This window comes from Rhineura floridana, chromosome 13 (genome assembly GCF_030035675.1).
Source record: "Rhineura floridana isolate rRhiFlo1 chromosome 13, rRhiFlo1.hap2, whole genome shotgun sequence".
Classification (NCBI taxonomy): domain Eukaryota; kingdom Metazoa; phylum Chordata; class Lepidosauria; order Squamata; family Rhineuridae; genus Rhineura; species Rhineura floridana.
Window position 1 is genome coordinate 39,678,355 of NC_084492.1, and position 16,017 is coordinate 39,694,371.

Genomic DNA, 16,017 nt, shown 5'->3' on the forward strand with positions numbered 1-16,017 from the left:
AGTTAAAATCTGCAGTGGCCCAATATAATTAGGGGAGTGGGGTGGTGGTGGAGGCGAGGGCAGTCTCTTCTGGTGCAACAGTTCCTTTTTGTCTAAGGTGGACAGATGGAATCTGGGAAGAGGTAAACCAGGCCCTGTCTGGGGATGGAAGGAGGCAGCAGACTCCATTCCATCCTGGGTTTGCTGCAATCACCGCTGTTTCCATTCTGCTATAGTTTGGCTTCAGCCAAAACTTACATTCATCTCACTATCTGCTATTGCCAAAACTAACACAATTATGTACGTAATTAATTAATGCATTTCAGTGATAAGGAAACTTCAAAAACAATGCGGAAAATAACATTAGTTATTGACATAGCATTTGCAGACTGAAAAAACAATAGCAAATACCACTTATGTTTGCTTGTGTCATTTCCATTCCTGACCTCTGACGAACATTCCAATTGCAACAATTTCCGCTCCTATTTCCACCTGTCAGAATCTCTGATAGTCTTGTCCTGGTACTACCATCCTGAGCAAAAACTTTAGGAGCAGGAATTTGAGGAGTCCATTTTTCTGCTTCCTTTTTCAGTGTTTAAGCACATGTCTCATTTTGGAAAAGGCCCTGCAATGAAAGTGGGCCCTGCAACAAAATAGTGCCTGGTGGAAATTTCCAGTTCAAGAATTTGGCCAGCCATGTCGTTTTCCAGGATACTCTATTTCTCCCCGTCTTCCTCCCCCCACCCATACTCCACATTCTGTGGCCACTGAGCATGCTCAGCCCTCATTGAATTGTTTTGGGGTGTTCTCCAAAAAAAAAAAAAAAAGTGCTTCTGCAAACCTTGAAGTTCCTCTCAAGACTGTTGATGCCACCTTCTTTTGCATGGATGATACCATTTTGGCACTCACAGAATGAGCTTGCTGATCATATACAGCAGGGGTGGCCAACGAGCTAAACGCCAACTCCTCTCAGTCTCAGCTAGCCTAGCCTAGGATTAGTGATGATGCGAACTGTAGCTCAACAACATCCGGAGGGCACCCTGTTGGCTGCTGCTGATATGCAAGCTGCCCCTGGCCTTCCTGGAGTGTTAGTGAGGAGCTGTGTGGGAAGGGGTAGAGAAGGTGTTCCAAGGCACTTTGTCCGTCAGGGAAGACAGGAGAGTCAGAGTTAAGTGAAAGAGAAAAGAAGAAGATGGAGAGAGGAGACTGTTCAGGTGCTCCTGTGGTCAGGGGTTAACGTTGGATGCTATTAACATGTTAGAGGAATTAGTGGTTCATAAGATAAATGTCTTGTTTACATTCGGTTCTTCATTTGGCAGCCACAGCCTCTGCCTGCTCTGTATGTCGAAAATATGGCGTGTTCTCCTCTTAGAATCGTAGAGTTGGAAGGGGCCTATGAGGCCATCGAGTCCAACCCCCTGCTCAGTGCAGGAATCCAAATTAAAGCATCCCCGATAGGAAGCGGGAGTTGACAAGAACGCATTATGGATTTGTTAAATGGAAATAACTGTTTGTACCAAAGCTTCCCCAGATAGCTGCTTGATGCCTCTAAGACACATGAGATCTGCCTCTGTGGCAATTCATATCTTTTTGGATGGTGGCTCTTGGTAAATTGCCCATCCTGGTAGAATCTAGGGTAGGAAAGGAACCCACTTCTGCCCTAGATAAACTAACAAGCCCTGAGCTGTTGGTCCAAGGGCCTGTACCCCACCACCACCACCACCACTCTGCTCTCACTGGAAATGCTCTGGGGAGATTGCTGGGTTGCCCATGCTGATGTTTTGTTGTCTTGTGGTGTGCAGATGCTGACGAAGCTGAAGGATGAAGACGAGGAGCTGAAGGACCGAACAGCTGCAGATCTGGACAACCTGAGGAACACAGACTGGGTACTGAAGGGTGGTGGGGTGGGAAGATGTCACTTGGATAAATGGCCTGTGACTATAGCCCAGCTCCAGGGGGATAGCTATGGTGAGAACTTCAAAGCTGGCCAGTGAACTTCAGTTTCCTTTCCTTGGACCAGTTATGGGGCCACCAGAAGAGGGCCCCTGTATCTTGGCATGGTGTCCGTCCATCATGAGTTCAGCCTCTCCTGGCCAGATTGCAGGAGGGGATGTATATAAAGCAACTGTGTGTGTGTATGTTTGGTAGGGTCCCAGCAAGACGACCCTAAGGAGAGTTTCCCAAGGTGGACCCACGGATGGGTGGCAGAGAATCTTTATGGAACGGGATGAGGTCTGAGGCTTATGCCAGACCATTTCTCAGAGCTTCTCATTTGCAGATGCCCTGTCTCTCTGTGTGCTGCAGGCTCGGCTCTGGGTGCAGCTAATGAGGGAGCTGCGGAATGGAGTCAAGCTCAAGAAGGTCCAGGAGAAGCAGTTCAACCCCTTGCCCACTGAGTACCAGCTGACGCCCTTCGAGATGTTGATGCAGGACATCCGAGCCCGCAAGTATAAGCTCCGCAAGGTCATGGTGAGTCAGAAAAGGTGGTGGCATCACTGGCTGCTTTAGGGCCCCATTACCCCCCTCTCTCTTCCCTCCCCCCTGCCCCTTCCCTCCCCCCTGCCCCTTCCCTCCCCCCACCGCCAACGTCTCCCAAAGCCCAGTCCTGCTGCTCTGTGCTTTGAGATCAGGTTGACCGTTCTCCCTGGAGAGGACCTGAGCTGTGACGTCCTCTGGTGTTGCACAGAAGAGAATGGGGGCTGTCTTGGAAGGAACGCCCTCATTCTCCTAGGAAAGGGGGGCATTCCACGAGCCCCACCGAAGACTCTGTGCTCTCTTCTGTATACTGAGCTTTGCTTACAGTCGCCTTTTCTCCACTGATCTAACAGCCAAAACAGTCTTTGTTGTCTGGGCTAAAAATATATTAGGCTGCAATCCAATACACACTTACCTGGGAGTAAGGCTTATTGAACCCAATGGAGCTTACTTCTGAGTACACATGTATTGGATTGCAGCCTTAGAAAAAGGTTGTTATTCAACAATAGGGTTGTATCTAACTGTTAGAACTGAAATTAATGAACCTAAGTTAGTCAAGTCCATCAGTTTCAGTGGGTCTACTCTGAGTAGGGCTAGCACTGGATACAACCCTTGGTTTCTTAGCAGTTCAACTTTTGGGGCTCGTCCACACAACCTGCTTACTGAGCATTCATCCTGATTTCCTTGTACAAAGCTATGGCAGATGTGCTTTAATGTTCATGTGTGTGCATTTACATGCATGTGTCCTAGAGGAGGGTTGGACAGAAGGTATCAGGATGCTTTGATTTGGATTCCTGCATTGAGCAGGGAGTTGGACTCGATGGCCTTATAGGCTCCTTCCAACTCTACTATTCTATGATTCTAGGATCTACTGGTAGATCTCTGGATGATTTGCAGTAGATCAGCAAGGCAGACAGCTTTTGTTTTAACAATGGCAACAACAAAATGGCTTCAGGGCCGGCCCTACCATTAGCCAGAGTGAGCTGACCGTCTCAGGTAGCAGATGCTGAAGGGACAGCAGCCCACCAACCACTTCCCTCTGTTAGAGGCCAGAGCTGATACAACCTTTCCTGCGCTAGCCTGCTGCCCTTGGGTGGTGGAGGGCACTACCAGAGTAGGGCTTAACTGCCACTCTAATTGGCTTCTGTCCGTGGAATGGAGTGGGGCACCATCCCTCCATGTGGCTTCTGGAGCTCAATATGTAATTGGCTCTGTCCCTTGAGGTGCCTGTTTTGGCTGTGCTTGGTGGGCCCATTGGAGGCTGTAATTCCCACAAGACCACAATCCAGGCCTCGAGAGATCCATTCCATCCATGCTTGGAGATCTGAACTTGGGAAGACTCTCTCTTGGGAGGAAGGTGAAATCTGAAGGATTACAGCTGTAGCAACTCTAGCTTTTTAAGGCGTTCCCCAAAGCCAAAAACGGGGAAATTGAGAGATACTGGGAAACAGGAGCCCTTGGATAGTGACAGCTACTCATCCTTCCTCTTTGGGCCTCTATCAGGTGGATGGTGACATTCCTCCCAGGGTGAAGGAGGACGCTCACGAGCTCATCCTCGACTTCATAAGATCTCGGCCACCCCTGAGACAGGTCAGTGCAAAAGGCTCTTCTGGGAGAGACTCCTCCTTTCTGGTTTTGGTTTGCCATGTAGCCTGGCCGGGGGGGGGGGTAGCTGCTGCTTTTGGACTTGGAGAAACAGATCTCATGAACTTCTTAAGCTACTTTCTCCTGATTCATTGGGCTAGCAGATTTGCAGTAGCCAAGTTCTTCACCTGCTCTGGTTTGCAAATTCCTTCTCCAGGGGGGAGGGGGAGGAGTGGCTAATCTTTTTGGCCCAAGGGCCACATTCCCTATCTGCCAACCCTGACCACACGCCAGCGGGGAGCATGATCAAAATAAAAGTGGGTGTGGCCACCCAGGTATGCCCACAGTGTGCGCGCACACAGCAAGGGAGGAATGGGTCTCTACTTAAGCCACACTCTGGGTCCCTCCGGTGGTTTCCTCCTAATGGGGACTGGGTCATGCAGGCAAAGGCAGGGCAAGAGGATCCTCCTGTGAAGCCCCATTGATTTACCTTTTTCTTGCCACTGTGGCATTGCTGCCACTCACAAGGTCAGGGGGTGTCTTCGGGGGCTGGAAAAGGATGCTGGAGGTGAGAGTGACACCCTGTCTGCAGGCCAGCAGTGTTCTGACTGGATGTGCCAGGGCTTGAACCTTGGACCCTTCTGCAGGTTCAGGATTGTTCTACAATGTGACCTATGGTGGCTCCTCTTTGGCACGTGGGACTACTTCTGTGGTTCCTGGAGCTTGGTCACTCCGTCACCCTTGTCTTGTGGGATTGACATCTGCTAGGAATCCTTAGTAAGGAAGGTGCTGGTGGTTAAAGATGTAGCTCCTCTGAAAGTGGAAAACAGGCGGCCTTCCACCCCACTGCAGGCTTCAGAGCGGAGGTTGCGCCCCCTGCCTCAGAAACAGAAGACGCTCCATGAGAAAATTCTGGAGGAGATCAAGCAGGAAAGGAAGCTCCGGCCTGTGGAGTCACGGTGTCAGAATCAGAAAGGTAAGTCTGCCTCCGTGACAAGAACGAGGGGAGACCTTAAAAGCTAATGAGCTGCATGTCCATCGGTAGAGGGTAAATTCAGTCCCTATCCTGGAATGAGGTGGAAACTGGGAGGGGCAAAAATCAGGAGCCAAGTTATTTGGCCCAAGGAGAAGCTCCAAAATCGCAGTGCAAATCTTAGCAATTCTAAGGTGTTCCCAAAATCTGCAACACTGAAGAGATTCCCCTTTGTAGAACCAGCTAATATTGGCTGGAAGAAAATTTTAGAGCAGCCTTCTCCAACATCGTGCCATCCAGATGTTTTGGACTACAACTCCCATCAGTCTAAAACATCTGGAGGCCAACAGGCTAGGGAAGCCTTCTTTAGAGTTTCACAGAACGCTTTCTCCAAAGAAAGATATTTGGAGCAAAGATGTGTCATGTGCCCAGCATATTCCAAATGTTTTATAAAGAGGGAAACCATGTTAAAATGTTTTATTTATTATTAATGTTATACCCCACCTTTCCTCCAAGGAGCTCAGGGTGGCATAAATGGTCCTTATCTTCCCTATTTTATCCACACAACCATCCTATGAGGTAGGCTAGGCTAAGAGACAGTGAGTGGCCCACGGTCACCCAGAGAGCTTCATGCCTGAATGGGGATTTTAATCCTCATCTTCAACACTCTAACCATTATGCCACACAGGCTCTCATATTGAAAATGTTCAGTATGCCCAGCAATTTGTGGAAAGTAGAAGTCATTTTGCTCCCATCCGACCTCCACAGTTGTGTTCTCGTTCTTCCCTCTTTCAGGGTTTGGCTCCCTGCCCTGCATTATGAATGCCTGCTCCGGTGGTGCAAAATCGACCTCCTGCATCAGCCTCTTGGAGGTCTCGGACTCCAACACCCCTCCCCAGCGCCAGAGGCCAAGGGTCTTGTTGAAGGCTCCCACTCTGGCCGAGATGGAGGAGATGATTACCTCCGAAGTGAGTACTTGACTCTGCCTCTCTTGGTGTATTTTCAGGAGGAGGGGGAAGGAGCGGAGAGAATTCCTGCAGGAACTGGTGCCGGGCTGCGAGGGGACACTTTCCCACCCTAGCCCTCTCCAGGCCACCCCCTTCCCAGATGCTGCTGCTGACCATCCATCTTTCTCTGCTGACGCCTTGGTTTCCAGCCAGCGTCTTGCCTTTCCCTGTGCTGATGTTCCCCCTTTTTCTTTTCTGCAGGAGGAAGACTCTCCGAGCCCCGAGGCTGTGCAGGAACCTGGTCCGCTGATGCCCCTGAAGCGTGACCGCTCCTTCTCGGAGCAAGACTTGGCCCAGTTTCAGAGTGAGAGCAGCAGCAGCCAGCCTGACTCGGAGTACTTGGGACCCAGTGGGTCTGAACCGAGACCCCGCTCAGGTACCGTGAGCCCTGCATGGACCAGCATGGAAAATACGGGCAAGTGCACTTCCTCTCCCCCTACACCACCCAAGCCTTCCTTCCTGAGCTGTCCATACACTGGCAGGACCGGGTCGACTTGAGGGCCCACCTGTTGTCTGTATCTTCTCTATTAATGTAAGAAGGCCTCATTTCCATTCTGCCTTGGGTTTGTTGCATGCAGCACTGTTTCTATTCTGCTGCAGTTCACCTTCCGCCAAAAACGATGTTATTTATCTCGGTATCTACTGTAGCGAAATTATGGAATTTATGGAATTTACATAATTGCACGACTTACAGGAATTGTGGGTTATATCCAGTGTGAGTCCTACTCAGAGCAGACTGTGACAATCCCTCCAGCTGGCTCTACCTGTGATACTCTCACCTGGGCCACCACCTGTCAGGATCTCGGTTTTTATTTGTTTTCTCACACGCTCTAGCACAGATCTCACAAGATCCCACTGCTATGCAGCACCACCAGTCACTCCCTGTAAACAATACTGTTAGAGACTTCACCTTGCCTCCCTATGGCTTATTGTTACTTTGCGTCTGGGTGCCCTTGCCGTCCACAACCCCCTTGTATCTTTGTCTATAAAGCATACAATCCTGGGTTGCTCTGGATACTTGACGATGTTACAATATCTCCCTTCACCGCTGCCACCATTTATTTGATACTGTTTCTCTCCAGCCTTGGTAATTACCCTGCCCTCCCTTCTGGTCTGTGTATCCCCAGCCAAGGATCAGGCTTTAGGTAAACCAATAAAAGTATTTATTTGATAACACCAGGAAATAACAAGATTAGTTTAGGAATGTTCAACAAGCGTATGGTTTCATTTAGTGTCACTCTTTATGTTTCCAGTCTTATATATTCTGCCTAAATACCAGCCAAATATAATCCAACCCACAACCAACTCCAATCCACACTCCACAACCAACCGACCAACAACTCCCCAACAACTCCCCCCAGACTCAACTGTCATCCTCTCATTTATACCCCCAGCCACTCAAACACTCACCCAATCATCATACAGCATTTTCCAGCATTCTAGCCATGTACTCTCCCCTCTCACTCAGTCACTTACCATATATCACTTAATAAACCCGCACTTACCATATTTACAGTTATCAAACTATAGGGACATCACACAGACCCACTGGAGTTAATAGACATGACGAACTTAGGTCCATTAATGCCAATCTGAGTGGGACAACCCTATGTAATCATGTTGTCATTCCATTATTGCACCCCATTCATTCCAATGCAAATTTGGGGTAGGGGACACACATAATCAATTACGTATTGTTTGTGGACTGAAAACAACAGCAGCAGCAAATACCAATCGTATTCACTGGATTGATTTCCATTCTGGACATTGGACGAATAAAGGAATAATGGCAATTTCCGTTCCCGTTTTTTGGGGGAATTCTCCACCATCCTTAGTCTTCTCTCAGTATGCCCTTTTTGTTCTTCTCCAACGGTTCTATCTTGTCTGCAAATAGCTGTGGAGACTGTAGCAAAACAGGCATCTGCCCTACGCCCCCACATGTGAGTGCTTTTGCTTTGGCATTTTACTACTGGTTATCCCCACAATTGTAGGGTTTGCAGTTTTGACACTAAATGGGGGGGGGGTAATCATCTTGAATGCCCTGAGTCCTGCATTGAGCAGTGTGGAAAACGTGAGTAAGAACCTTCCTTTCTCTCTCTCAACACGTGCATATCTGTGTATATATAGACACTCCCTAAGATAGTGCTGACTATTGTCTTGTTGACATTCCGCCCTCCTCTTCCAGGTTCAGTTCCGGCTAGCTACCCCCAGGCTCTCTGTGATGCCAGATCTTTCCCCCGCGAGCACGGTTTTCTCAGCTCAGTGGAGGAGAAGTCAGAGGCTGGTTCCAGTACTGCCTCAGATGCCAATTTGAAATATTTGTGGCTGGTAAGTATCTGGTATGAACCAAACTCTCATGGAGCATGATGTGCCTCAGCACTGAGTACACTTCCACCTTTTCTACAGGAGGCTGGGCAGGGCATCCATCCAGTGATGTGGCTGAAATGTAAAAGTGGATGTGGCCACAACAGCAACAAAATTAAAGGATAAGCTGGGTTTTTTAAAAAATTACCAAACAATTGATAAAGGTGGGAGGCACAAAAAACCCTTTTAACACAGTATTCCAGCAGGAGACTAATGCAGTCAGTAAAAACAAAATAATGAAAAAAAACAACCCTTGGTTGGCAGGGTATGGGCCACAGATTAGCTGCCTCTGTTTTTTGTTTTAGCCCTTATTTGATTACCATATATAGATACAGGACATGCAGACATAACACACGTATATTTTGGGTTTGTTATGTGATTAGTTTTCAATGCATGATACATGAGAAATGGAATAAATAAACAAGCAAAAACAACAGTTACTGCAAAACCAAGAAACTATCCTTATATTAGATTGCTCCTTAAATTGGGTGGGTGGGATCCAGTGTTCATCCTACTCAGAGTAGACCTATTGGAGTTAATAGACATGACTTGGGTTCCTTCATTTCAGTGAGTTTGCTCTGGATATCACCCCTTGTTTCCTTCCAACATATATACTGTCAGGACGCAACGTAAGGAGCAACGTAGGGTTCAGAGAGCCATTCCCTAGTTTAAGGGCTTTCCCCCTGAAGCAATAGATGCAGACCCCCCGTTTCAATCTCTAGTGGAAAAGGGCTGGCAGTTGATGGCTATGAGGGGCCCTGGCGAGCTGCTGCTGGTCAGGGCTAGCTGGGCCCCATGCCTTGGCCTGGTGGCTGAAAGCAGCTCCCACGTCCCGGGGTCCTCCTCCTCTCTCCAGCAGGAGTTCAGCCACCCTGTGGAGAGCCTGGCGCTCACTGTGGAGGAGATGATCAACGTGCGCCGGGTGCTGGTGAAAGCAGAGATGGAGAAGTTCCTGCAGAGCAAGGAGCTATACAGCAGCCTGAAGAAAGGGAAGGTGAGTGTTGGGTGATCCCGATGGGGGGGGAAGGCGCGCCTTGCACAAGAGCCACCTTTGATGCTCACGTGTCTCCTTTTGTCACCTCTTAGATCTGCTGCTGCTGCAGAACCAAGTTTGCTCTGTTTTCCTGGCCCCCGACTTGCCTCTTCTGCAAGAGGTGAGCAACCTCTGGGGCTCAGGTTTGGGGGGAGGTTCCAGGCCAGGAGCGCTGTTGATGGATGGCTGTCCAAAGGGCTCCTTACTGATCTGATTCTCCCTCCCCCCCCATTTCATTTTAGGTCTGTCTGCAGCTCCTGCAGTCTAAAGGTAAGCCAAGCTCTCGCTTAGCTCTTTTCCATGATGTGAATATGCCCAACGGCATAAGTGCAAAAGGAGGTGAGCCCCGCTGGAGGCTCAGAAGCTGTTCCCCTCCCAGGGGATTGAACCTGAGACCCTCTGCATGCCAAACAGAGGCTCCACCGCTGGGCCATGGACGTTCCCTGAAGTGTTGGACTCCAGCCCTCCTCAGCCCCAGCCAGCGAAGCCTCAAAGTCAGGAATGACTGGAGCTATAGTCTAAAAACTCCCTGATCTACAACGAACTTCTCCTTGCCAGTCGGACACAGCGGGCCATTGCTCTGGTGGCTCCCTGTCATGGCAAAGAGCTCCAAGGCTCCCCACCTTCCCCTTTGCTGAGAACCTTTGTTCTTGTGTTCTTGTAGATCAAGATGCCTTCCAAGAAGCTTGCCCATATCCCTGTCTACGCCCTGGGCTTTGAGACTCTGCCAGGCTCGTTGGGTACCAAGGCACCCCCATTCCGGAGGAGGGAGGCTTTCCAGTAAGTAGTGCCCCATTGCTTCCTTTGCATCTACCCCCCCCACATTTCAACTGGTCCATGTGGGCACTGTGAGGCTGCTTTGTTTGATCAGTGGTGGGGTGAAAGGCCATAAATAGGACGGTGCAACGTTTTTTCTTTCCCCCGCCTGTTGCCCAAGACTGGAGTCAGCAGACCCTGCTCTGTTGCAAACAAATAGGCACTGGGCTGCCACCATTGCAAATTGCCCATGGTCTGAGCCAGGTTGGCCACTGTGAGAACAGGATGCTGGACTAGATGGGCCACTGGCCTGGTCCAGCAGGCTCTTCTTATGTTCTTATGTCCAAGCAGCGGAGAGGTGGCAGACTTTCTGCTGGGACTCTTGTGTGTCCACGATTCTGTGAACACACCTCCAAATCCTGGATCAGCACTCCCTTTTAAAGCAGTCTTCTAGTCCTTATGATGATCAGATTGTTTCTGGAAATCTTATTTGAGCTAGAGGAGGCTGAGTGTTCAGCGGGGTTGAGCTTCAGAGCTCTTCCCTGGCTCATGGTGGTGGGAGAAGAATTAACCACACGTGCCTCTTGTGACCTTCCCTTCTGGCCACGCTACCTTGAGGAGTGACACTCTCTTGCCACCCTATTTATCTATCCTCAGGCAGAGGCCTCTGTCTCTTATCTGCTGGCATGGGGGGAGAGTGAGCTTCTGCATTGTAAAGAAGCTTTAATGAGGTTTGGGGATGGGAAAGGGGTATATAAACGAGTGTGTTTAGATTTTACAACAATGCACTCTAACTTAAAATACCCTGGCTTTTTTCTAACCTAACATACTTCCAAGTCTGCTATCTACTGTAGCAGGAATTAGATGGGTTTTTTTTGTCAGCTGGCCTTTTACAGGTTTAGAGAGTGAAAAAGGCCTCTGGACTGAGGAGAGATCACAGAGATGCATGTCACCAAAGAGTGGAGCTATTACCCTCATACAAGCACTCCAAAACTGGAGAGATGGGGGTTGTTTGTAAAACAGGATTCAGAAGGCTTTAGAAATGAAATGTTTATGTTTATTACCCATCTTTCCTCCAAGGAGCTCCAGGTGGCATACATGATTCTACCCCGCTCTGTTTTATCCTCACAACAACCCTGTGAGTTAGGTTAGGCTGAGAGGCAATGAATGGGCAACGGTCACCCAGTGTGCTTCATGGCTGACTGAGGATTTGGAATTGTTGTTGATCACAAGCTGAATATAAGCCAACAGTGTGATATGGCCGCAAAAAAGGCAAATGCTATTTTAGGCTGCATTAACAGAAGTATAGTTTCCAAATTGAGTAAAGTATTAGTTCTCTATTCCGTAGTAGTTAGGTCTCATCTTCATCTCCAGTTCTGGACACTGCACTTTAAGAAGGATGCAAACAATCTGGAAGAGGTTCAGAGGAGGGCAATGAGGATTATCAGGGGAATGGAAACAAAGCCCTATGAGGAGAGACTGAAGGAACTGGCCATGTTTAGCCTGGAGAAGACTAAAGGGAGATACAGAGGAGGGCCACACAGAAGAGGGCCAGGATCTCTTCTCGATCGTCCCAGAGTGCAGGACACGGAATAATGAGCTCAAGTTACAGGAAGCCAGATTTCGGTTGAACATCAGGAAAAACATCCTACCTGTTAGAGTAGTACAACAGTGGGACCAATGATCTAGGGAGGTCGTGGGCTCTCCAACACTGGAGGCCTACAAGAGGCAGCTGGACAGCCACCTGCTTGGTACACTTTGATTTGAATTCCTGCATTGAGCAGGTGGTTGGACTTGATGTCCTTATAGGCCCCTTCCAACTCTATTCTATGAACCCAGGTCTCCCAGGTCCTACCAAACCATTCATTTAAAGCACACCCAACACACATTTAAATCACATGGCTTCCCCCAAAGAACGCTGGGAACTGCGGTTTCCATCTCCCAGAGCTACAAATTCTCAGCAACCTTGAGAAACTACACTTTCCATAATTCTTTGGGGGAAGTCATGTGCTTTACACGTGTGTTGGATGTGCTTTAAATGTATGCTGTGGATCTGCCTGTACCACTACATCATTATGGTGGCCAAGCCAAGGGGCTGCCAGTAACCAGGTTTAGTTGCCTCTTGGGGCATTTGTGACAAATCCTCCTCTTCCTCCCCCCTCAAACTTGTTTTTTCAGCTCCCTGCAGGGCATGCGCTGGCGCAGCGTGGAGGAGGAGTTCCCCTACATCTACGCGCATGGCTCTGTGCTCAAGGATGTTTGCAGTGATTGTTCTGGCTTCGTCACGGACGTTGTCAGCTCCAGCCGCAAGAGCATGGACATCCTGAATACCACGCCGTGCAGGAGCCGCAAGACCCAATCTCTCTACATCCCATCCAGCTAGATGTCCCACCTCTGCCACTGGTCCCCCCCCCACTCCAGTGCCCTCTGCACCCAACCTTTGCTTTTTGATCCGCCGTATTTTTAAGCACCAGTCGGGGACACACACTTTCCCTGGCCAAGGAAGCTCCGGCTGGCTTTGTCTGGACTCCCTGAGGATCCTGGCCTCCTTGCTTATTTGTGTCTGCTCAGATGTCCAGCCCATCCCTTCCCCCTTGCCCACCCCCTATGAATGTCCCCTGCCTGCCTGCCTGTGTACATATATACATAACCTATAGAGACACTATATTTATATTTGTGGATCAGCTGCTGTGGTGATGCCCCTGCCTGGCAAATGAGGACTGTACTGAAGGAAACTCCCTGGCAGTCTTCCCATTCCCACATCCCCGCCACCACCATCGCACTTTTTTTGGATTGTAAGAAAGCAGATTTGGGGCAGGATAGTTCCAGAGCATTTAGGAGCTTGGCCATCTCTGTTGCTGCAAATGCAGCCTAGAACGCAAGGCCACCCACACACCCCATCTTGGAGTTCTCTTGAAGACTCTGCCCTTTCAGCAATGCTAGTGAGAGAGGCTCTTTCTGAGATCTCTGCAGGGGATGTCCTATTGGTGCGCCTTCTGCTCTTGTGGAAAATGGACCCATCATGCAGCAGTCTGTCTGCTGCTTGCCGGTGCCACAATCTCTCCTCCTCCTCCTCCAAGCTACTTTTCTTGTCCTTTCCCTCATTTCCTGTCTGCCTTTCTCCCCCTTCCAAGCAGTGGAAGGTGCTTTTTAACGCCTGTTCAGACAATCATTTCCTGCCTTCTAATCCTTGCTTTTGTTGGGGCTGTGACTTTGGGAGGAAGGGGGGGGTCTTTTCTCTCCCTGCGAATTAACATGTCTTCCCCCCTGCCCCCTCCTGTGAATTAATGTGTTTTGTTTTGTTTTGTACAGCAAACAATAAAATACCTAATTTTTGTAAGCATTTAGACAAAGACTGAGCACTTCCCGCACGGTGCGTCTTGTGCAGCCAGTGGATGGGAGGCGGTTGCCTACCAGAGCTGTAATTGGGGGTTTGCGTGGTTGATGGCAATGGGCCAAGCCAGGCGCCTACAGAATCTCAGTTCTGTGTGGCAGCAAGATCCTGTGCTTCAGTTGGCAACTTCTGTCCTCATTGAGAGCAGGGCTTTGGCTCCCCAAAGGCTGCAAATACCAACACCCTATTTCCACATGTACCACGAGCCTCCCCGCCCAAAAGAAACAATCAGGATTGACTTGAAATTTGAGAATAGAGGTACAGAAGATGTCCTGCAGACTGAATGAAAGTCAGATGATGCTGGGCTAGCATGAATTTGGCCACTGTTGCCCTTAAGGGTGATGGGGGGGAGGCTGCAATGGGCAGGGCTGCCCGAAAGTCTTTGAGGCACCTTCCCTGTTAGGCCTGATGCGCTGGGGGCTGGCACATGTAAAAGTGTCATGTCTTGCCATCGTGAGCACATCTATCTCAGTAGCTCATTTCAGAACCGTGTACCTGCAAAGTCAAATTTGGCAACATCAGCCTAAAACACCAGATTAGCACACTTTGGACTATTGCGTGGGGCAGGGGAGGGAGTGGATCGATTTATTTCTGAAGATGTATAGAAAAAGGTCTTGCTTGCGCTGCCCCCTTGTCCTCTTCCTCCCTCCTGCCCTAAGTTCTGCCAGGGAAGACAAGCCCTGCCTTTGAATGTTCAACAGGGCAAGAGGCCAGGCTGGGCAGGCTGAATGGCATTCTAGCAATGGTAGCCTAGTCTTCCACCAGCGAGCCATTTAGTCTTCTGAGTGCATGAAGCAAAGACAACAAAGAGCCCCCCGTAGCAACTTAACTAATTTTATTGCGGCTAATGTAGTGTCCTCCACGTGTTGTGGACTACAACTCCCATCAGCCCCCGCCAGCATGGCCAATAGACAGGGATGGTGGGAGCGTCGTCCACATCATCTGGAAGGCAGCACATTGGCTAACCCTAACATAAGGGTTCAAGGACTAATGATCCACCGCGGCATCTGATATGGTGGGCCTCTAGTCCACAAAAGCTTATGCCATAATAAATGAGCCTTTAAGGTGCTACAGGACGCTTCTTTGTTGCACTTAGCCTTGTAGCTCTGGCCATCCTGTTGCTTTATTCTGCCCTTTGGGCCGTAGGTAGCAAGGTCCTGGGTCACTCTGGCGTTGCCCAATTGTCCTGTTGAGAAAAAGGGGTTCAGCACTGCCCCTTGGCTTTGGCAAGATCCTCCAGCCCTCAGTTCTTGCATGGCACCTTTCCACAGTGGCTCTGCTGAATAGGAGACCCCACTAGCCACTCATATGGCACTGAACTGCTGCTCCGGCTCAAAAACAGCAACTGCCTCCTGCCATGCCTACAGCCAGCCTCAAGAGCTGTGCTCTCTCCTCCTCTTCCTGCCCCAGGGGGAAATAACAGCTTCCTGAGATGCCACCAGGTTGGTGCATAGCGCCATGGGGCTCAATATTTTGTACCTTGCCAGTACTTGCAAACTGCACATGCCAAATATACAGCTCATGCAGTGGATGCTCTATATTGGAACGGCCTATACTTGCAGGCAACGCAGCTGGATGTGCAAATACCTAGCTGTACAACCAGTCACTTACTGGGCGCAGATCAAGTGCTTGGCCATTTGCACACGATGCAAGCGGGAAAGCGAGGCTCGAGTCACGGGGTTGAGGGAGCGTATGGGAAAGGAAAAATCCCATGTGGCTTTTTGAGGGCTGAAGAGGAGGCCAGGCATTTGCAGGTCAATGATTGAGCCCGGAGGGCGAATCCGGCTCTAGGAACTGCTAGTGCTTTTTGCTGCGGCTGCTTCTCCATTGCTGCCTATGCCAACCTGCTTGCTTGACCTCTTGACTTGGCTGAACTGCTCCTGCCTGCAGACCTCAGCTTGCCTTGCCACCTTGCTCACCATGTTTGCCACCATTCATTGCACTCTGTGTCAAAGAGAGGGGGATGGCCCCTCCTGTTCGTTGCCTATCCTGCCTGCACTTACTCTCCCCCAGCCAATGTTTTATACGCAGCCTATACTGTAAAGAGTTGTAAATAAAATGTAAAGTGAAACTGACCTGGTGGTGTTGCTCTGTAAATGGCATCATGTCTTGTCTCCCCGAGTAGTTTTTTTGAGCTGTGAGAGGTTTCCCAGCAGGTACCTTGGGTTTGCACTCTGTTACAAGTGCTCGGGCTAACCTCCACTTTGGTTTATTTGGAGTTGAAGGGGTGGCAAGGCCCTGGAGTATTCTGGACCACATTTCCCACCCCACACCCCGTTTTCTGACTCGTCCCATCTAGAAGGATCTCCAGCTATTTGGATACTCTGGCAACACCTTGCCTGCCCTCTCAACTCTTCCAAAAAAAAAAGGAATGTGCCAAGCTGTTGACTTACCAAAATAAGCTGGGTTGGCTGTTTTTGGTGGGGTTTTTTGCAGTCCTCTTCTGTAGCCT

The 16,017-nt window shown here is 49.5% G+C and overlaps 1 protein-coding gene across 5 annotated transcripts in view; it reads left to right on the plus strand.

Moving 5' to 3' along the window:
- Positions 1 to 15,640, plus strand: part of SPIRE2 (spire type actin nucleation factor 2) — a 45,979-nt gene extending 30,339 nt beyond the window's left edge. For 3 of the 5 annotated variants that reach the window (XM_061594595.1, XM_061594597.1, XM_061594599.1), the window contains 12 exons: positions 1,782 to 1,865; positions 2,284 to 2,448; positions 3,958 to 4,044; positions 4,891 to 5,014; positions 5,807 to 5,979; positions 6,220 to 6,433; positions 8,204 to 8,346; positions 9,239 to 9,376; positions 9,469 to 9,536; positions 9,658 to 9,685; positions 10,080 to 10,195; positions 12,350 to 15,640. In XM_061594595.1, the coding sequence (XP_061450579.1) occupies positions 1,782 to 1,865; positions 2,284 to 2,448; positions 3,958 to 4,044; positions 4,891 to 5,014; positions 5,807 to 5,979; positions 6,220 to 6,433; positions 8,204 to 8,346; positions 9,239 to 9,376; positions 9,469 to 9,536; positions 9,658 to 9,685; positions 10,080 to 10,195; positions 12,350 to 12,554 (1,545 nt within the window). In that variant the 3' untranslated portion in view covers positions 12,555 to 15,640. The remainder of the gene's footprint in view (positions 1 to 1,781; positions 1,866 to 2,283; positions 2,449 to 3,957; positions 4,045 to 4,890; positions 5,015 to 5,806; positions 5,980 to 6,219; positions 6,434 to 8,203; positions 8,347 to 9,238; positions 9,377 to 9,468; positions 9,537 to 9,657; positions 9,686 to 10,079; positions 10,196 to 12,349) is intronic. The other 2 variants (XM_061594596.1, XM_061594598.1) reach the window with 2 other exon arrangements.
- Positions 15,641 to 16,017: the final 377 nt, after the last annotated feature.